This window comes from Micromesistius poutassou (genome assembly GCF_964030765.1).
Source record: "Micromesistius poutassou genome assembly, chromosome: 18".
In the NCBI taxonomy this organism is placed as follows: Eukaryota; Metazoa; Chordata; class Actinopteri; order Gadiformes; family Gadidae; genus Micromesistius; species Micromesistius poutassou.
In genome coordinates, this window is record NC_140288.1 from 9,683,356 (window position 1) to 9,705,623 (window position 22,268).

A 22,268-nucleotide genomic window follows, 5' to 3' on the forward strand; every position below is an offset into this window, starting at 1 on the left:
TCAGATTTCGAACTGTCCGTCCGTCCGTCCATGAATCATCTATCTATGTAGCTCTCTGTCTGCCTGTCTGTATGTCTGTCTGTCTGTCTGTCTGTCTGCCAAAGCACCACAAATTAAATAAGATAAATACAAATTCCTTTCTATCCATTGGTCTACACATCATATCCATGCCAGGGGATGTGAGTGGAGAGGAGGGGCCTGTTATGTGTTATGTAAAGACCCCCCCCCCCCCCCCCCCCCCCCCCATAGATACACCCCGCCAGACAGAAGTTTTCACTGCGTGTCATCAGGAGTTTTCTGTTCTCCGTTCTGAAAACCGGTGAGTTTGTCTACTCTGTTCTCGAAAATGAGAAACGATCCTATAGGCTATGTGTTTCTGTTCTGTTAACATGTATTTGTGTTAATACCAGCCACTGCAAACCAGCCTTCTTTACAGTTTCTTTGCATGCATTTTCTCAATCTCTCTTCGTCTGTTCTCTTGAAAATTAATGCAACCCATCTCTTTCTTGAGTAAAGTAAAGTAGACAATGCCATGTGCGGTGCATCTGCAGTCGGGTTTTAACCTGGTGGATGCTTTTGTTTCCGGTTAGGTTTCAGCAGCCGAGGAGAGAGTTTATGAGTTAGGAAAAGCTGTCCCCCTGCAGAAAAAACTATTCTAATAACGGGCGAGGGTTCGAATATCTAGTCAGATTAGTCTATGATTCTGTCCAGAAAACACAAGGCTTGCGTACGAGCACCATACGTCTGTGGTTGCAGATTTTTTTTTAAATTGTTTTATCATCAAAGGCAAGCGAAACCTGGGTCACCAAATAAGGCATAGTCCGTCTCTCCTTTTTCCGTCTATGTGGATACCCCAAACAAGCTCAAGAGACGCAGGACTCATGGAGGAGGAGAAGAAGAGCGAAGAACGCGATGGGGATTGTGTTCCCCAGAGAGAGAGCCCTGAAAACGGGGTTGAGTCGAGGGGCAAGTGGGCCAACAAGACGGAGTTCCTGCTGTCCATGGCCGGAGAGATCATCGGCCTGGGGAATGTGTGGCGCTTCCCTTATCTGTGCTTCAAGAACGGAGGAGGTGAGACACCTGGGACGTTATGGATGGAGCTAGGATTCGCGTGTGTGTTATCACCAGAGTCCTTAACAAGCATTAGGCCTACAACCACTAAAGCAAAAATATGCATGAAAGAGGGAGCCCAGGAATGTTATACACTTCAAGGTTTTGGTGGCAATTTCCATTAATGTTTTATTAGTATTTTTCACTGAGAATTAATATTTAATTGCTATTATTGACTTTATCAACCACAAATTGAGTGTTTTCATTAATATCATCTCTTGGTTTTCTTGTTGTGTTTTCTGGGCTAGGTGTGTTCTTCATCCCGTACTTCGTGTTCCTCTTCTTCTGCGGTATCCCCCTGTTCTTCCTGGAGACGGCCATGGGTCAGTACACCAGCGAGGGCGGGGTCACCGCCTGGAGGAAGATGTGCCCCATGTTTCAGGGTAAGACCCAAACCAAAGCAGACAAAGTCAACAACAGCAACAACATGAACAGTTTAGCTTCAATCGGTGACAAGTAACAAAAAAACAAGGAAATAGTGAGGAAGAAATATGAATCCGTACAGGACAAGTAAAAATAAAATAATACTAAGGGTAATAAAAAGTATAATAATGATAATAATACAAATGATACTTGTATGTTCACTTGCATGGGCCTTCCCGACTTCCGGTGGTGAAATATTTTTCAATAATGACCGTTGCTAAGCATATAACGACCGCAATTTTTTTGGTCTTTCGTATCAATTTTTGGTCTTTCGTATCAATCCGCAAGTAGTCCGGTAACTTATCAACCCCAGTGTACTCAGTTGCTAAGTGTTGTCAACGTCTTTGGTGGACTATTTCTCTGCTGATCAACACTATGAATGCTGGTAACAACATAAATTGTAAAAAGACACACTGTGTGAAGTTATTTTTTAGTTTGAGCAAGTAGCCGTGTAATAAGCGGGATAATGTATAGAACGTCACCGGTCATTATTGGCAAATAAGCCCCTTCAGGGCGAAGCAAGACCCCTCCATTTCGCGTCGGTGTCCTGTTCGCCCTGTCTGGGCTTATTTCCAGATAATGACCGGCGTTCTATACATTATCCATTACATAATTTATTTAATCTATAGCACATTTCAAGGCACTTAAAGAGCTGTGTGTGTGCGTGTGCGCACGTGCACTTGTGCGAGGGTGACATCACACAGCATCCACCACCTGTCCCTATCCGTGTATGTGGCCCCCACATGGGCGATGACCGGCAGCACTAATATATAATCGTACTGGAGTACGGTACAGGGCAACTTTGCCTAGTGTGAGTGTGGGAGGGCTGATTATGGTTCCACATTCACGCAATGCAAGGACCACGCAGACGTTTCGACGCAGTCGTGAACCTTTACGGTTCTTGGTCGGGTTTTAGTGAGTGGACCAATCACAGCCCTTGCGGCTGCGTCGCCTCGACGGAAGGTTAACATTTTTGGGAGGAGCACGTCAGGCCCTTGCGGTGGATGCAAGGAGGTCGGCAAGGACGTAAGGGGTCCGTAAGCCCGCGTTGCGTGAACGTGGGACCATAATCAGCCCTTTAGACTTGGAGAGAGTGTTGAAGCTTGGGAGGTGAGTGAAGCCCTCTGGGATCTGTGCAGGCATCGGCTACGCCTCCCAGGTGATCGTCATGTACCTGAACATCTACTACATCGTGGTGCTGGCCTGGGCCATCTTCTACCTCGCCAACTCCTTTTGGCCCACACTGCCCTGGTCCACCTGCGACAACATGTGGAACACAGGTAACACACACACATAGAAGGACCCACGTAGACTCACGCACACACAGAAGGACACACTAACACACAGAAGGACACACGCAGACTCACACACACACATACACTGTTACGACCCGGCTCGTTTTGGAGAGCAGTAACATACAATTGGGATTGGAAATGAGATGGAATGCGACAATTGACAGGTTCAGGTTAAAATCTGATGTTTAATTAACTAAGGAGAGTGCACTTGCACAAGGAAATATAACAAAAAGAGGCTATACAGGTGCTGACAAATAACTAGTACACAAGATGAAGTTGACTGAATGACACTAAAGAACAAAAAGAGATCAGCACCCATAAGCTTACAAAATAGTGAACAAAAAACAAACTAGCAGTTATTCTGCAGTTTAAAAGGTCTCAAACAAAAGAGTGTCCAACTCTTGGTACACTATACAAACTAAACAGGCCACAAAGATTACAAAAGCACTGGCTGAAACCACTCAGACAACAGCCAGACAATACTAAGATATAAACACTCTAAATTCTCTAACCCAAAACGAGTATGCAACAACAGCGAGGCGAAATGATCACTGGTTCACAGCCGCCCTGAACTGTGGACACACAAGCCATTTAACTGCAGCTGGGTTTGATTGGAGACTCCCGATTGGTAGCTTCGGGAACCACAGCCACACCAATCAGATGTCAGCAAACAGCAACAGGCAGAATCACTCACAACACAATGAATACACATTAGACGGCAGCCGTAACAACACACACACATGCACACACACACCTGTTTTTCTCCCTCTCTTTCTTTGCGTTCTTCCCTTTCAGAGATGTGCTATGACAGCAATTATGACAACCGGAGCAATGGGGACTCCAGCTGGTTGAACGCCTCAGCGACAGACTACATCTATGACGATACGAGGTGAGTGCAGCTCCCACAGCCCATAATAACAACATTCATGTCAGGGAGAAATCAATGGGGTTGTTGGAACACCTTCTTAATACGGCCTTTACAATACAGTCATGAGAAACAGTGTGAGGTAAAGTCACTCTCACACAGGATTTATTGATGGAAGAAATTTGTTTACCGGTATTGAAAATATCAACTTTAAAGGTGCCATGACATGCCACCAGGTGTGGTGTGATTAGCCATTACAAGCTTTTGGAAATTAGCCCCTTAAGACATCACAGGTGGGCGTGTCCACCAGTGGCAATTTCTCTAAGACTGCAAGGGAAGCTGAGCTTCCCCTAAAATTAAAAAAATTAAATGGTCAAATATATACTGTTGTGTTAACATTTCATTGACTAAAAATGCGTTAGAACCCGTCCATCTCAAAGACGAGTTTGTTCAGAATCAGCTGCTTATCGCAGGTCAACTGACTCGATTTCCTTCTCATACATTCCCGTAGCGCCACAGTGCATTTGCCTGTTGAAGCTCAGCGTCCATCCACTTCAATGGGGCTGCATAGAACAGCTGTTTTTAGTGCGTCGAAAGTCGACGGTCATTGGATAATGCTGCGATTATGTCCCTCACACGGACGCTCACCGTCTATGGGGGTGAATGGAGGAGTGGGCTAGCCTTTATGCTGGGCTTCTGTGTGATGATTGGAGGGTCTGTGAAAGACTGAGTTGCTGTTTGATTGACAGCGTTTTTGATATATAAAACGTCGCCGGAGTATGGGCTTAAATTTGTCTCATTAATATCTGTAAACGCACAGATGGTGATCTACAAATATTTTTGATTTGCAGTTTTACGAATGCCTTTTTTTTTTTACGAATACACATTTATTTGTAAAAACCAACACACAAGTTACAAATCCTAAATTTGTGTTTGTGGAAGGAATATTTGTATGCATACAACAACACTGCGACCTACTTGTGAGGAGGGCAGGCCACTTGCGAATCACAAGCTATTTGCTTGTGGATCTGTGCGGATCTTCGACAAGAATGTCTCAAAAATGCGTAAGTGAGGAAAGAGATGCGCGTGCGTGAGTAATGATCCACAAATGCTGAGTCATACTTTACGAGCAGAATTTTCAGTTTTGCAAATGGCTTTTTGTTTTTACAAATGGAAAATTGTGTATTTACAAAAACACAATATATTTACAAGTATGTAAAAACCAAAATACAAGTTACAAATTATAAATTTGTATTTGTGGATAGCAAAACACGTGTGCAAATCAAAAATATTTGTAGATCACCATCTGTGCGTTTACAGATATTAATGAGACAAATTTAAGCCCATACCGGAGTGCTCTTCAGTCCTCAGTCCCATCGTGGATTTTGCAAGCAAGTCGAAAGACAAACTGCAACCTATTTCTTGATATTTGCTTGCCGAAATTGCTAGACAATTTTCATCATACACTTCATACACACAATTCCTTGCTTCAGTTTAACATAATTCCCACATTTCAAGTTTAATATCGTTTTGGTAGTTGGCCATCACTTTGATTCAGGGAGCCTGAGGTCTGAACTTCAAGTCCTGTATTCAGATCAGGACTTGCAGGGTGACAAAGCAGGGGAAGCTGTGTGATTTCTTGGTGTTCCTTAAAGACATGGAGTTGGACAGTGCAATGCCTCAGCTTTACAAACTGTTCTCATTAGTGGCAATAATTGGAGCTACATGTGCAGGTGTATAAAGAAGCTTCTCCTGTTTAAAGCGGCTCAAGTCCTACTCCGATAACACAATGGGCCAAGGCTGTTTAAGCAGCCTAGCTCTGCTGGCCATTGAGAGGACACTGGTGAAGTCACTGGAAAAGACAGCTAGTTGGTATGACAGAGCATTTCCTTGAAAAGGAACAGAGAGGATAATTTACATATAAATAAATTGACAATTTATCTGATGTAGGCCTGAAATGAGCTTCACCTCCTTGAAAAACCAGCAGCCGCCACTGGTGTCCACCTAGATGTGTGACGGATAGATGAGCAAAGTTTGCAACAGTCCACTGGGTAGGCTGATAGACTGATCTCTCCAGCACACATCTATGTGGATACGCCCACTTTCTGCCCCTTATGATGTCATAAGGGGCAGATTTCCAAAACGGCTTGTAACGGCTAATCACACCACACCTGGTGGCATGTCATGGCAGTGGCACCTTTAATCAGGATGTGGCCGTACATGTGATACAAAGTGCATTATTTACACACTGATGCCTTTAAAAGGATTTTGTTATGATTATTGAACGAATTTCATGAAACAAAGCTAAACGTTCTAGCTCACTTTGTCGAGTCTGGTGGTTTTAATCAAACTGAGCCTGACCCTTAAGCTAATCACAACGACATCACTGGGTTGTTATTGAGTCAGCTCTGAAAGCATTGATGTGGCAGCAGAGAGCAGAAGTCTTTGTTTACCCGCTACAGTCTACTGATGAATGCTTTGAGTTCCTTTAGGCATGTTTTGAACAGGCTCTTTATTTCATGGACATCATTTTAGGTAATATAAATGAAAATGATCATGCCTTGTGTTGTTTGAGTGCCCGAGCTGCCCGAATAGAAAACAAATATGATTAAAGTCCATAAACTCCCACTGAATTGTCTTTTGAAACTGTGGCACCAGCTGTTTGTGGTCAAATTGGGCGGGACTACCCGGCTCCAAAGAGAGACAGCTCATGAAGAGTTTGCGACCTGAAACATCAACTCCCTTTTAAGTGACTTTTCCTAATCGGACCAATAGAGGAGGCAAATGCCGGACCAAAAACATTAAAGGAATACTCCGGCGATTTTTTACCACATTATTGTTTTCCTGAGGGTCACCCCATGTTGAGAAAAGCTAAAAACCTGACGAAAGTTGATTCGACCAAGCCAGAGATCTGCACTGGCTGCCGGCGCTACGGAATAGCTATAACGCTAACCTATGGGGGCAAGCGTTCTCTTTTAACTCAAATAGTGTGGCGAAACAGTATCAACTTTGCGTTATCGGAGTCCCGACATGGGTAAGGACCAAGTTCCTTTAGGTCGGAGTCCCGACGTGGGTATCAGAGACTGTTGATCTTAAATACATTGCACTTTCTAAAATGTTTTTTTTTTACTTTGCCTTTATTTTCTATCTATTTTACATTTTTTTACTTATCTATTATTTTATTTTATTGTATGACACTTTATATGTGAAGCACTTTGAGTCTGCCTTGTGTATGAAAAGTGCTATATAAATAAAGTTGCCTTGCCTTGCCTTGCCTTATTGCATGTAAACACTCACCGCATCCGTTCTGCTATAGGCTAGTAAGGGCTTCCTGGAAGGAACCAACTCGTGTTACATGTCTTGGAATGGTTTTCTGAATGTGTTTAGAAGCCCCAAAAGTGGATAAAGAGCTTGCCCCCATAGGTTAGCGTTATAGCTATTCCGTAGCGCCGGCAGCCAGTGCAGATCTCTGGCTTGGTCGAATAAATTTTCATCTGGTTTTTAGCTTCCCATGGGGTGACTCTCAGGAAAAAAATAACAGAGTTCTCCTTTAATGGTACTAATGGTACTCTGCAATTTTTGGGAGGATGATTCGCCTTTAAAGGAATTTGATTTACATTTTATAATAATAATTGAAATAGTCAAAATGTGTTTTGACGGTTTGACCTCAGAGTTGACTTTGCTCTTCTTCTTTATCGTTCTCTCCAGCAATTACACAGTAACCCTATTGAAAAGGACTCCTGAGGAGGAGTTTTGGCTGTAAGAAGCACACACACACACACACACACACACACACACACACACACACACACACACACACACACACACACACAGGCACCCATGCACACACACATAACGTATCTATTATACAACTGTCATGCAATAAAACCATTAATCTCATAGTAGACCTACGGCATAGTAGACAACCGCGGCATAAAGGCCTACAAAGACAGAACCCAACCCACTGTTCAGAGTGCCGGTCTCAGCTTGTCCAGATGAATCCAGTTTATTTCTTTATCCACTTCTTTCCACTTAATGTGTACAAACATATATTTATATGTCAGTGCTTCAGTGTTTCTGATATGACATATAACTACTATCTGAACAACATTCATAATTCATGCAACCTTTTAAATAGTTTATGTGTGCAATTATTAAAGGCCTGGTAAACCCCTGTTTTAGCAGGGGAAGTTCTACCTACGAGTGAATTCTTTTTTTAGCCTAGAGCAAATAGAAGTTCCATAGAAGCTGAAGACCTAGGTCACACTCACTCGAGCTCTCGGAAGACTCTTTAGCCTGAAGTCTTCTCGTGGTTTACAGAGAATTTCTCCTGTTTTACAACTCATAAATAACACAGACATGTTCCCCAACGCTTACTGAGACTCAAACATTATTTTGGTTTATATTTACTATATTTGGTTACTGGTTACTATATTTACTCTCTAAGCCTTTCCCATGAGGGTCAGTAGCTGTTGGATGTGGCCTGTTATAAACAATTATAATAATCTCATAATAATAATAATACATATGTATATACATGTATAAGCTTGTGCCGATGTGTCCTTATCTTAACTTGTGTTAACCTGTTGCCGTTAGATACCGGGTCAACATAATTTCGGGGCAGCCAGACCCGGGGTCCCTCCACTGGGAGCTGGTTGGGTGTCTGCTGGTGGCCTGGGTGCTGTGCTATCTATGTGTCTTCAAGGGGATCCGGTCCACAGGCAAGGTGGGTAGCCGTAATGTCTCTAGGCCACTACTTTATTCAGAGTATTAAATCAGCCACACTGGATGCAGATACAATCCCTCAAAGGGGGAAAAGCCTCATGCTGCTGTTTTCTAATATTGTTAGCCTTGTAGCATAGTTGCTATGCCAAGTCATATTTTCTCACGCACTAACGTTGCTGATTCACTGTGCCTCATTGGCTATATCCTAAGCCAATCAGAGTGCTTTTACATTCAATAATCACTATCTGCCAAAATCCTATATTTGATTTAGGCATTTTTGATGCTAAATACAAGATGAACTTTAAAATATGACATATTTCCCTCCATGGTCTGGTAGACAATATTTTGCCTAGGCTATCGTTAACTTCCTATATCTTTAGCCTATGAGGCGAACGATATAGGAGTGTACTGCTTGAAAAAAATGTAAAAAGTGTAAACCCCTTAAGGATAAGTGGTTGAGTTAGATCTAGAGACGGTTGATGATTTCAACTGAGAATCTTTAGGCCGGCTTGGGACGAGCTCCTGAACTACTTTATTAGATTCCGTCCTTCCTGCACAACACAATGATGTTCTCTGTGTGTTGAAGTGAGTTCAGAGTTCTATGCACGCTAGTTGAGCAGGTTTTCTGGTTTTCTTGTCCAACGTTATTGTGCAACGACATTAAACTGTAATTATCTTCAAATGCATAGAAATTGTGTGCAAAGCAAACATGTAGAAACATGTAATCGTTTTATTTTTTACATTCATCATCACAGTTTTGAATTGACCAAGACATTTTGTGGACTTCCATATGTTGATCTGTCTTTGTGTGTGTGTGTGTGTGTGTGTGTGTGTGTGTGTGTGTGTGTGTGTTTGTGTTTGTATTTGTATATGTTTATGTTTGTGTGTGTGTGTGTGTGTGTGTGTTTATGTGTGTGTGCTTTTGTGGGTGGGTGTGTGTGTGTGCGTGTGCATGTGCACATGCGTGTGTGTGTGTGTGTGTGTGTGTGTGTGTGTGTGCGTGCGTGCATGCCTGCGTGCGTGTGTGTCTGTGTGTGTGTGTGTGTGTGTGTGTGTTCCAGGTGGTCTACTTCACAGCGACCTTCCCCTACCTGATGCTGATCATCCTGTTCCTCCGCGGGGTGACGCTCCCGGGCGCCATGACAGGCATCAGGTACTACCTGATGCCCGACTTTTCCAGGATCGCCGATGCTGGGGTACGAAAGCTCTGCACAACGGCACGGCTCGGCACACTGGCATCATGTGACACTCACAGACGCACACACACACACACACAGACACACACCCTTGTGGGCTTCCTCTGGGTGATGCAAGTTATCCCCCCTCCCACGCCCGTAACCAAGGGTTACCGGGCGCCATGCCCTGTGAGGCAGGCGACACACAGGCCCACACACAGGCCCCAGCTCCGAGCATAGCTTCAATACAGAGAAGGGATTCCCCATGACGATTGATCCAGGTGTATCTTCAGCACTGACTGCTGTGTGTGTTCACGATCTTAAGGGTCTCAGGATCTCTCCTGTCTGCACTTTAACATCCATTACCAATGTCATTCGTCAAATCACTTCCTCATAGCGATTCTGTCTGAGATGAATGTGCACACCTGGTGTGCCCACCTGCCGTGAATGTTGACAAGATCAATACAGCACTTTGGTCTATGCAAGATTTCCTGGGTTGATTGAGTTGAGGATGGATTGCTCTTATTCTGTAGACATTTTTTTCAGATTATTTTTGTTCACTAACTGCTGCTTATTGCTTGCTGCCGGTGTCCCTTCGGTGTGATGTTAAAGAGTATCCTAAAGGCCCTTTGACATCACGAAAAGATGAAACGCAGCGTTTGGGACTGAGTGGAATGTTCACAAGTTGTTTGGTAGACAGGGAAAAACTCCTGGATTTTACTCCTGTTTTCCCTCTTTACATTCTTATTTTAGATAACTATGTTGAAAATCCAATAAGACTTAAAACCACATTTAAAACATAAATAAATTATGCTTGTGGTCATCCACATTTCAGTGAGATTTGTTCTGCTGTTCTTGTAATGTGATCATCCTGCTATCTATATCTAGTAAAAGGGAAATGCTCTGTTTCGCTCTGGGTCAAACGGCTAGAACATAGCCTTGAGTCACATAAAGTTATTCCAAAGAGATAAGCTCATTTTCAATATCCCTTTCATCCAGGAAGTGAGGTTCTAGCCCAACCGTATCAGAGGAAATAGGAAAACACTGCAACAACAGCATGTGATAGTCAACTATTTTTTACCAAAAAATACCAAAATATATTTGTGGGTTGTATATTTAAGCAATAGATCACGACAGGCTGTGGTATACGGTCATTACAGTTAAGGGGGTCGCCGTCCCTCCGCTGCACGTCGGGACGGACAACGCCCCTTAACTGTGGTATAATGAACATATACCACTGACTGAAGTGATCTATTGCTTTTATAAAACGGTTACGTAAGTATGGCGAAATGAAAGTCATAGACACCCTCAATTTTGAAAAAGCGAGAAAGTCAGAAAAGCATTTTTTTTTAACGAATACAAAAAAGTAGTCCCTCCTGGCTGCCTGCAAAGTGCGCGGCGGTTGCTATGCAACACACTGTAGCGTCCTTCAGAGAGAAGGCTAGAGACGGTAGCTCGGTTCGCCGGCAATTTAGCCTACTATCGAGTTCACTCACCATGTGCCTATTGCTTTACAACAATTCCACCCTCTCCATCAATCAACATGTTTTTAGTCTTCTGTGAACTATGCTATTGCTTTTATATATAAATAAACAACAGTTAGAGTTAGGCGCGGAGTGATACTGAACTCTGTAAACTGAACGGGCGTCATAGCTGTGTGTATACGCTCAATATACAGTTGGGAACCAATCAGATCACTTGATTTAAGCCACCCGTTTTATAAACTGGTATCTACGGGTTCACTGCCACAGCTGAATCATATGTGTTCAATATATAAGGATACTTAGAAGGCATTCATTGTCAAGTGTCTTAAAGACGAAGCCAATTGTCAAACAGTAGAGCTGTCTATGTCTCACTGCTGTGATACAGGATGTGTGGATGTAATCAACATTTTGGGAGGGAAAGAGAGTTTGAGTCATACAACATGTGCACAACAGAGAGGACATTCTCCCTCCCCCCTCTCCTCTTCTCATACAGTTCACAGCTTTGGGGGTCAAATGTCAAAACAAAGGGTTCATTTCACGGATTCTAACTGCCTGCCATTTCCAAACTAAATCGTGTCTATGAATTGTGTCCAAGTTTCTAATCTATACATTTCAGGAATGTGTCAAGATGTGGGAAACTGGCAACAGCAATTAGAACTGGATTGGCTTCGTTATCGTCTGTTTTATGTGGCACTCTGTTTTTCTGTTCTGTTTCTGTGTGTGTGCTTCTGTGTGTGTATCTGTGGGTGTTTGTTTGGCTGCATGCAAGTGTGTGTGTATGCGTGTGTTTGTGTGCATGTGTGGTTCGAACCCAACTCACACACACACAAAAAAAGAGCATGCACGTATGTGTGTGAGCACAGGCATGCACGCGTATGCGAGTGTGTGTGTGTGTGTTTCTGTGCGCATATTTGACATTTCCCATCGGCTTCAGAAGAAGGCTGCAGTGCGTGCAGCAGATAAATGTCCTCAAACCTCGCGTTTATCTGCAGGGCTGGAGAGAGAGGGGCTCTGACGCTCATCTGGTGCTCAATGTTGTGTTGTGCACAAAGCAGCAGTGTTCCTAATGACAGCCAGATGTGGAGACACAGGGTCAGCAGACTTCTGAGTGAAACACCACAGCCATAAACTCGCAAACATCCTCTCTGTGGTTCATACACACAGACAGGCAGGCAGGCATGCACGCACACATATGCACATGTATGAACACACACACACACACACACACACGTATACAAAGCAACGCATGCATATGAACTCAAAACTACACAAAACACACACACACACACATATGCATTCACACACACAGACACACACAATCACACATCCACACACTTACGAGCACATCAAAAGCAACAACTCTACTCCAACGATGTGGTTATTAATGTACGCATAACAAACATATTTTTACAGCTTACAATGGACCTGGTGAATGTTTGAGATTGTTTCAACAGCTCCGTTTCCAAACATATAAAAGGTGCCCCCTTCTCTCTGTGAGAGCTCTCTCTTAGTCTGATGTTGGGGTTTCATTCATGATTTCATGATTTCTTTTTATCTATTATTTCATTGATTTATTCCTACAAATTAACAATTTTTATTTTTAATTTCCTTTTCTTTCTTAATCTCCTCTCTCTCACTCTCACTCTCACTCTCACTCTCTATCTCGCTCTCTCTCCAGGTGTGGCGTGATGCAGGCACCCAGGTGTTTTTCTCCTACGCTGTCTGTCAGGGCGTCCTCACAGCACTGGGCAGCTACAACAAGTACAACAACAACTGCTACCGGTCAGTGGCCCCTGGTCACGTACACACACACACACACACACACACACACACACACACATGCACGTACACACGCACGCACACACACACACACACACACACACACACACACACACACACACACACACACACACACACACACACACACACACACACACACACACACACACACACACACACACACACACACACACACACGCGCGCGCGCACGCACACACACACAAATACACACACAGAGGCGCAGTAACACACACATACATTGACATACACACACACACACACACAAATGGACTCACTACTCACGTTCATATCAATGCACACACATGCACACTGAACCTTGGTCTGACCCTCTGGTCTGCAGAGACACCTTCGCCCTGTGCTGTCTGAACAGCGGCACCAGCATCTTCGCCGGCTTCGCGGTGTTCTCCATCATGGGCTTCATGGCCCATGAGCTGAACGTGGAGATGCACGAGATCCAGTCTAATGGTGAGATGTCTCTATTTTCCTGCAGAAGGACTTCATCGTGATACAAATAATATCCACTCCTCTGTACAGCAATGAATACGTTATGTATGATGTTCATTTCATCGTCCCACAGCCTGGCAATGTGCTCTGATGTCCACCAGGTGGCGTATCGGGCTAAGACATGGAATGAAACGTTTAGTTTCACCATCCATTTGGGATAGCTGTTTGTTCTCATGTTTTGACATCATGTGTGACCTTAGAGCTATGACCTCATGTGACCTCTGTCACCTCAGGGCCCGGCCTGGCCTTCATCGCCTACCCCAAGGCCCTGTCCATGCTCCCTGGCTCCAACTTCTGGGCTGTGCTCTTCTTCCTCATGATCCTCTTCCTCGGCCTTGACAGTCAGGTAAATATGATGAGGATGATGGCGATGAAGATGATATTAATATAAATGGTTAATATGAATATGAATTTGAATATTCATACTACTATGAATACATAATTCCAATCCCCGGGAAAAAAAATGAGCAAGTTATGAATTTTGTGACTGTGAACATGTCAATGCACAGCTATAGCGGTCTACACAAGCTATATGTCACTTACAAGCTGAGACTCACCTGATTCCAACATTCTGAAACAAAAAAACCCTCACTTTGTCTAATAACAACCAAAAAAAAAGTCTGAACTTTGTTCTCCATCAAAGTTGAGTCTGATCGCTAAAACCCCCATAAACTGCCCATTTTGAAACCACAATCAATCACTTTGTCGCCATCTGGTATTGGCAAGTATGTGAGTAGATGTTTCTAAATGGTTTGTTCTGGGTGTGCAAATGTATTTGAAAAAAATATGAAACCATTCTATTCTTCACTTTCATCCACGCTTTACAGCCATTACGTGTGTGTGTGTGTGTGTGTGTGTGTGTGTATGTGTGTGTGTGTGTGTGTGTGTGTGTGTGTGTGTGTTTCTCTCCCGGGCCACCAGTTTGTGTGTGTTGAGAGCCTGGCTACGGCCGTCACAGACCTGTTCCCGCAGCAGCTGAGGAAGAAGGGCCGGCGGGAGCTGCTGGTGCTGGGCATCGCCGTGGTCTGCTTCCTCCTGGGCCTCCCGTTCTTCACAGAGGTGGGCCTCCACACACACACACACACACACACACACACACACACACACACACACACACACACACACCGTTTACTGTTCACTAATCAAACCAGCACTACGGAGCTCTTCCCATTAGCAGCCTTGAGAGGCTTGAGTTGTAGCTACAGTTATAGAAATATCATATTCAGACGACACTTAAGGCCGCAGTATACTCACCGTTCCCAAGTTGTTGCGCGACATTGTGATGTCACGGGAGCGCCGTGACTATTTATACTCGCGCTGGTGGCCACGACACTATTTGCAGTCTTCTCCTGAACAGAGGTGTCGCCGCTGAGGCTACCGACTTTTTACTATTTCCACGCACTAGAAGAAGAATAAAACGTAAACAATGGCAGAGCTGGCAGCAGCAATGATGTCACAGTCAATGTCGGTGACGATATTGGATTCTATGGATGAGGAAGAACAGCGCTTTTTGTAGCTGCCTGCGACCTCTTCTTAGCTTTTGCAAATTGGTCGCGGAGGTTTTTCCATATTTTGCGGCATGTGGCCTCATCCTTTCCAACATTAGTTGCGATTTCTCACCATGAATTTCTGCACCTCTGGGCATCCCTGTGTTCTTTCATTGAAGTATCATACAGGTGCCTATAGAGGCGCACTTGCTCGGAAAGCTTGCCTTCGAAATGTTCCATCTTGTGCTTCCGCTTTGTCACGCGCCACTGAAAAAAAAAGAGTGGTGCGCGACAGGGCTTAAATCCTGTCACGCCGGCGAGATCTACGTCATTTTGACGTCACATTGTCGCACGACAACTTGGGAACGGCGAGTATACTGGGGCCTTAAGTCATCTAATGAGTCATGAAGGAGAAAGGTAGGGTTTAGAATCCTCTGTCACATACATACAGGTCGTGGACATTGGGGGATTGGACCCAGTACCCTTCGGCTGGCAGTCGGATACCACGATGAGCCACAGCCTGCTACCCTGGCTCCACCACCAGAGTGCAGAGTAGCAGCAGGAACCAGAACACACAAGATATAGTGGATTGTTGTTGTTTGATAAAATATATTTCCCTAGGAAATACAGTCGTGAGTGTGAACAAAGAACACCAATCAATAGTCAGGAGACGACAACACGGGCTTCCTACTTTATTTTCTACCCATTTCTAAATGTTGTGTTCGTGTTTCCAGAATGGCATTCTCATGTTCCAGCTGGTGGACACATATGGCCCCAGCGGAGTCAGCCTGCTCTTCATCGCCTGCTTCGAGTGTGTGGTCATCGGCTGGGTTTACGGTGGGCGCTCACACATTCAGAATCGTACACTGGACCCGCCTCGTACGTAGGCATACCGTGTCAAACCATGTGCTGGCTGTACGATTTAACAGCTATGATGTGAGTTCAACTGGTTGAAAAAGCAGCATAGCAATCCGTCAGGTATTAGTGAGGGAAGTGCTCTGTGGGGTTATCTGTTCCGGCTAACAGCGCCTGCCTCGGTATGAGGGAGGTGTGTGACTGAGAAAGGATGAGAAACGCAGGGCGGAAGGGAGCAGAGGAGGGTGTCTTTGGTTTCCTGCTCTCCCCCTGCCCCCCTCGAACCCTTCCTACAGCCCCTTCAAAGGTTGTATAAGCGATTCTAGGCCGAGACATAAATTATCACATTCATCTGATCTTTCCTAACCCTAGCTGCCCGCCCCATAAGCAGGCCGTCAAAACAACACGTCTCTGTAGGCAGCCTGTGCTCCGAGATCGTACACAAAAACTGGTACTAAAAAAAATGGTACTACCAACCACTCAAAACCCAAATAAATTGTATTCCAACCAATCACGACAAGGGGCGGGTCTTGTGGGGGTTTGCGCTGCATTCAGGATAGTTTTCACTGGATGCACGAAACACGGAAGGGAGGGGCGAGCTGGCTCTGTTTGTTTGGGATCTCGCTTCAAATACCAACAGAAGTGACGTCACCCAACATCGCTGATACAACCTTGTAATGTGGCAGATAGTATTGGCATTGTTTGAATTGAGAGGGATGTTCCCTACTGGTACTCCAAGGCTCTTATTTTCACGTATTTTCTCTTTCTTTCTTTCTTTCTTCTCTTATATGTGGACATGTTTGTGTGTGCGAGCGTGTGTGTGCAAAAGATGGCAATTGAGGGACGCAGACCTGAGGCAGTTGTAGTATTTGTTGACCTATTCCTCGTCCGTCCTACATCAGTGAGATGAGGATCATTTCAAAGGCAGCTGGGCGGAGGCTGTCCGTCTCGTATCCATTCAAATGCTTCTTCTTGGCAAAGCCAGGGCTGTCTTAATCTCCTCTTGTAGTCTGAAGTTAATGGTCTTGTATCTCTTCATAGCGTAGTGATACCCCTCGTCCTGGCTGGGATCACTCCCCCTCTCTCCTTCACCCCCTGCCAAGCCAAGCTCTTTTGAATGCTAATAACTTTTCCCCCACCTTCTCTGAAAAGGAGATATTGGGGCATCTGTTCTGCCTCTCTGCCTCGTGGGATAATCCTGTGAGGATATTATGCTGCTGTATGCAGATATGCTTTGCTTAGGTCTCCACATTCTGGAGAAATTGGGACAGTGCAGCACCGTACTTATATATGGAACATCAAAACAAGTTTAATTTGTGACTCAGGTGCATTCTGGGAACAAACCAAGTTATTTATTTTGTTAGGTCGACGTCGATGCCCAACAAGGCGTAGACCTACATTGTCTTTCTTTTGCGTCACATTTTTCGTCTTTTAGTGTCAGTGTCAGTGTTTAGTTTTTTCTTTTGGTGATCCCACTAATAGGTTATAATCCAAAAGTTTCACCCAATTATTTTGTCCTCATTTCCTCATTCCTCTCACTCTATCCTCGCTCTACAATTTTCCTTCTCACTCGCACTCTCTCTCGTTCTCTTTCTCTCTATCATTATATTTCTCTCTCTCCCGTTCTCTCTCTCTCTCTCTCGCTCTCTTGCTCTCTCTCTCATCTTTCTATCATTATATTTCTCTCTCTCTCTCTCTCTCTCTCTCTCTCTCTGTCTCACAACTCATTACTCAGATTCTCTTCCCCCATTTGTAACATTCAATTTAACCTTAAACTGACTTTTAAAACTATTTGGTTTATAAATATTTTGTTTGGGCTTGTTGATGAATAGCACCCACTCTCAATCACTCAGAGTTGATTTATGTGGTTCATTTGAAAACACAGCAGTCCAGATGCTTTTGAAAGGAAAGCAATGCTGATGAATCGCTTTGCCCAGCGTGTAACAGATGTTTGCAGCTGTTCACATCCACATTGATAATCAATGGCTGCAGGTGTGTGAGGAAACCACAAAGCTGAGTGTGCAGTCAGCTGTACACACTTGTGCAACAATTAATTTAACATTAAACTTTAAATTGAAGGTTAATTATGGCTATAAAATACAAAGATTAATTGATTCAAAATGCAACCTTATTAATATAGATCTAAATAATTATAATAATAACCCTTATAATCATGATAATGATGTTGAATATAATAACATTAATGATTTACAGGCTAACCTTGAGACCATTAGCTGCAGACCAGGAGGAGCCATGCTAGCCCTCGCTAACCCTGAGGTTATAAAACGCATTTCCACTCAACCTTCAAGTCCCCAACGGCCGGTATTTCACCTCTTAGTAGCGGAGACAGCAATGCATCATCACAACGTCTCTCACGCAGAAGACTCTTTCTCCTCCTCCCTCCTCCACCGATCGATCTGTAGTTCGTCCCGATGACTTCTCCATTACAACTTTGATTCACCCCACTACTTTTATCTTTTTCCCACTGAATTCCCAGGTGCGGACCGTTTCATGGACAACATCGAGGATATGATTGGCTACCGGCCGTTCCCCGTGCTCAAGTACTGCTGGATGTTTGTCACACCCTTCATCTGCATGGTGAGCGTCCCCTGGACCAACGTCTTCCTCGTTTCTACCCTCCTCTTCCAGCCGGCTCTCCTCCTGACTGTAGAACCTGTTCACCCTGTGGAGCGGGTCCATGAATGGCCGTTGAGAATGTGTTGACTACAGCAGGTTGGAGTCAATTTGCCAAGTAATTAGAAGCATGAGGCAACACATGCAGCATGTAAGAAAGAGTGATCAAAGTGTACACTCACACACTCACACTCACACACGTTCATACACGCACGCACACACGCACAGACGCCCAGGGTTAGTCTAACACTGAATTGGCGTTGATGCATGAAATCAGACTTCCTGTATTGATGGCGCCCTCACTGTGGTTTCTGCTGAATGCTAGTTTTTTTGAACAAGCATCACGTGAACTTTCCACCACGGCGCCTGAATATTGATTCCTAATTATGGGAGGAGTCGACTGTATGTAGAAGCCCAAGACGGCCGTATTGCCAAGCAGTATTTTTATGAAGTTTCCTTTTTTTGTTGAAGTGTCTCTACATGTTTTTTCGGGGGAGGGGAAACTGAGGAGCCACCATACAGACATGAACAAGTGGGACAGTACACTCTGTCATTGAGCTGTTGTTGATATGATGCTCTCCTTCAATGTGACCCACATGACGGAGTGGGGGTCTGACCGCTCTGCTGCCCGCTCTCTGCTGCCCCCTGCAGGCCACCATGACGTACGAGCTGGAGGACGGGTCCTTTATGATAGATGTGTACCACATGGGCACCGGGATGTCCCTCATGGCCTCGCTGCTGGTCGCCGTCCCCCTCATGTGCATCCCTGTGTTCATAGGCGTGGCCCTATGGAGGGTGAGTCAGCACCCCTCCGCCTGCCCACCCCCCCCCCCCCCCCTACGCTCTTTAAATATGAATGGATGTGAAGGCAATTGACGGAGAATGCACGTGTGCGATTGCGTCTGATTGGACGTTGATGAAGAGGATGATGATGATGATGATTATTATGATATGGGCTCTGCTGATATTATGGTGTATGTTTGTGTCTTTGAGTGTGTGATTGTTTGTGTGTGTGTGTGTGTTTGTGTGTGTGTGTGTGTGTGTGTGTGTGTGTGTGTGTGTGTGTGTGTGTGTGTGTGTGGTTGTTTATCCCCATGCATGTGTTCGGTTGTTTGAGCGCGAATATATGTTTTTTGGTGTGTGGTGTGTGTGTGTGTGTGTGTTTTTGTGTCGGTGCATGTGTATGCAAAATTGTTGTGTGTAAGAGGGTGTGAGGTGCGTGCGTGCGTGTGTGCATGTGTGTGTCTGCGTGAGTGTGCGTGTGTGTGTACTGTGCGTGCGTGCGTGTGTGCATGTGTGTGTGTGTGTGTGTGTGTGTCTGCGTGAGTGTGCGTGTGTGTGTACTGTGCATGCGTGTGTGTGTGTGTGTGTGCATCATGTGCTCCATCCTATTCTCTCCCTGCTCCTCGTCCTCAGGACCCTGACAGGATGACGACGCCGTGCAGGTCGCTGCGCCAGGCGTGGCCGCAGCGACCCGTTCTCTCGCTCTGTAAACGGGTCGTCTTCAAGGCCCAGGCCACGCCCCCCGCTGCCGCCGAGGACAAGATGGCGATGGACGGCGTCAGCGGAGTGTAACCGTGAAGGGAGACACTGAAGACTAATGGAGGCTTGTAAGACGCTGCGTCTCTCCCTGTTATGAGGCGCGTTCTTCAATGCTTCATGTTTACATCGTTTTTGTGTTTTTTTTCACTTTTTCACTTTGGCTTTGTAAGAGCCTTTTCTTTTTATAGATATAATACTTTATATACTCTGTTATATAATCATTTTTGTAAAAACCAAACCAAAAAAATAAATAAAAACAAATTTTACAAACTGCCATATGTTTACTTCACTGCTAATCAGATAAAACTGCATATATGTATATACTGTATATTAACAACATAACAAACAGCATATAAACACACACACCAGTGTGTGTATCTATACCCATCTCTTGACGAGTAGTGAATATGAAGTGCACTTCACTACATATTAAATATTTAAACAAGTGCAATATATCCGTGGGACAATATAGACCACATACAATGTTTAAACTTCCCCGACTTCCCAATGATTGAATGAATACACACACACACACACACACACAAGCTTTAACATCCAGAAAGGGGTCACAGAGAGAGATGGTCGGGGCCTATGAGAGTGATGTCATGGGGGGCGGGGGCGGGCCATACGTGATGATGGGTGAGACGGGCCGGCCTCCGGTCAACCGTGTGATCATCACTGGCATTCAATTAGAGAGGGAGGGGGAGGAGGAGGAGATAGGGGGGCAGGGGGGGGGGGGGGGAGGAGGAGGGGAGGGAAGGGGGAGGAGGAGGGGGAGATGGAGGGGGGGAGGGGAAGGAGGAAGAGGAGGAGAGGGAGAGGAGGAGGAGAGGGAGAGGAGGAGGAGAGGTCCTTGTTATCTACAAGGACCTCAGCAAGTGACCCAATAGGTCTGTGGAACTTGACCCCCGAGGGCCAGAGAGCCCCCCCTGGTCCACTAAACAGGGTGTGTGTGTGTTTAGAGGCACCATTCTGGGACAATCTGAGGCCCCTGATCCAACATGTACGGTTGGAATGGACCAATGAGATACTGCGATAATTGTTCTCCCCCCATGCCAACTCATTAGTGGTCGAGGATTGTTAGCTGCTGTCTTTTTTCTTTGTCATTTTCCCATTTCCTTTATTGATGACTTTGTTCCAGCGAGTGGCTGTGAGTTCAGTGACCATATGCCATTGCTCTGATGCTACGAGTGATTGTAAAGAATGAACATAATTTGTCTTCCTTAGCTTAACTCGCTTAACAAAAGCAGACTATAGGGCCTGCTCGGCCAATAAGATAAACATAAATAACTCAACAATGTATAGGTTGATTGGAAAATGAATTTTCATCTGTAAAGGATGCAGTCTGTCCACAAGGGAATACTGTTAGCTTCTTGCAAGGCATCTTTAACCAAAAGGGTCCTAGTCATTTTCTTTGTGTATAACATGAGCTATTATCTTCTAATCTTTATAAAGACATTTACAATGTTTATTTCCTCTTCAGCTAGCTATTTTATTCGACGTATATTATAAGGATTCCTTTTCTTATACTTTCTCATGGGAGAATAAACTAATCATGCAGCCATTTCTCTTAACATTTCATAACTGAGACTCTAAAGGATGTGCCATGCGGCGGGATGCTACAAAATGGCTCCATCTTGTCATGCAGGCTCATACCTCTCCCTAATGAAGCCTGCAATTCCGTTTGTTGAGCTCAGCAAAAACTCTCCATAGATGTGATTGGAATGAAAGAAGAAATAAAGAAGATAACTTATGCTCGTGTAGCCAGGCCTGTCTCCCACACCTGACCCCTCTCTCTCTCAATCACAGTTTTTTGCGACCGGAATGACTAAACAGCTTCCTGATGAATGCTAAGGCGTTAAAACATGGCGCTGTAATAGAGTGGAGGATCCTTCGCCATGGGATCAGGCTTCGACTCGATTGCCTATTATGTTTTTGCACTATGACTCACTCTGCGCTTTCTGCTGACGATACACTTTGAGGCAACGGTGTGAAATCTATCGGGGGGGGGGGGGATTCAGTGAAGAGGCACATCGCTGGGTCATGTGGATAGAGAGAGAGAGAGAGAGAGAGAGAGAGAGAGAGAGAGAGAGAGAGAGAGAGAGAGAGAGAGAGAGAGAGAGAGGCAAGAGAGAGAGAGAGAGAGCGTTGTCGGATTGTACACTGTAACCTTGGCTTATTAGTCACATGAGATAGACTTTGGCAGTTTCAAACACAACAATGTCATCCCATGACAAATCATTTCAGGGTTCATTTACAAGATGTACAAGCCCTATGGTTGGTTGGTGGTTTTAGGGTTAAGGCTTTAGGGTTGCGTTCTGGTTTTAGGGTTTGCTCTCTGTGATGTATATTCTGATGTAAGTGTAGAT

At 44.7% G+C, this 22,268-nt stretch overlaps 1 protein-coding gene across 1 annotated transcript; it reads left to right on the top strand.

Moving 5' to 3' along the window:
• Nucleotides 1-264: 264 nt before the first annotated feature.
• LOC311362964 (sodium- and chloride-dependent betaine transporter-like) lies at nt 265-20,157 on the top strand. The gene is made up of 16 exons (XM_084482876.1): nt 265-319; nt 863-1,071; nt 1,359-1,493; nt 2,673-2,813; nt 3,624-3,717; nt 7,402-7,452; nt 8,290-8,419; nt 9,480-9,614; nt 12,756-12,859; nt 13,218-13,342; nt 13,615-13,727; nt 14,303-14,440; nt 15,603-15,705; nt 18,221-18,321; nt 19,009-19,152; nt 19,774-20,157. The coding sequence occupies exons 2-16, from the start codon at nt 882-884 to the stop codon at nt 19,930-19,932; spliced, it is 1,863 nt and encodes a 620-aa protein (XP_084339002.1). The 5' UTR covers nt 265-319; nt 863-881; the 3' UTR covers nt 19,933-20,157.
• The last annotated feature ends 2,111 nt before the right edge of the window (nt 20,158-22,268 follow it).

Excerpts from the sequence above, each read along its gene's own strand:
- LOC311362964 (XM_084482876.1), top strand. The coding sequence starts at position 882 with ATGGAGGAGGAGAAGAAGAGCGAAGAACGCGATGGGGATTGTGTTCCC. Across the intron at positions 7,453-8,289 it reads CCTGAGGAGGAGTTTTGGCT|ATACCGGGTCAACATAATTT; the intron begins GTAAGAAGCACA and ends TGTTGCCGTTAG. Across the intron at positions 9,615-12,755 it reads CCAGGATCGCCGATGCTGGG|GTGTGGCGTGATGCAGGCAC; the intron begins GTACGAAAGCTC and ends CTCTCTCTCCAG.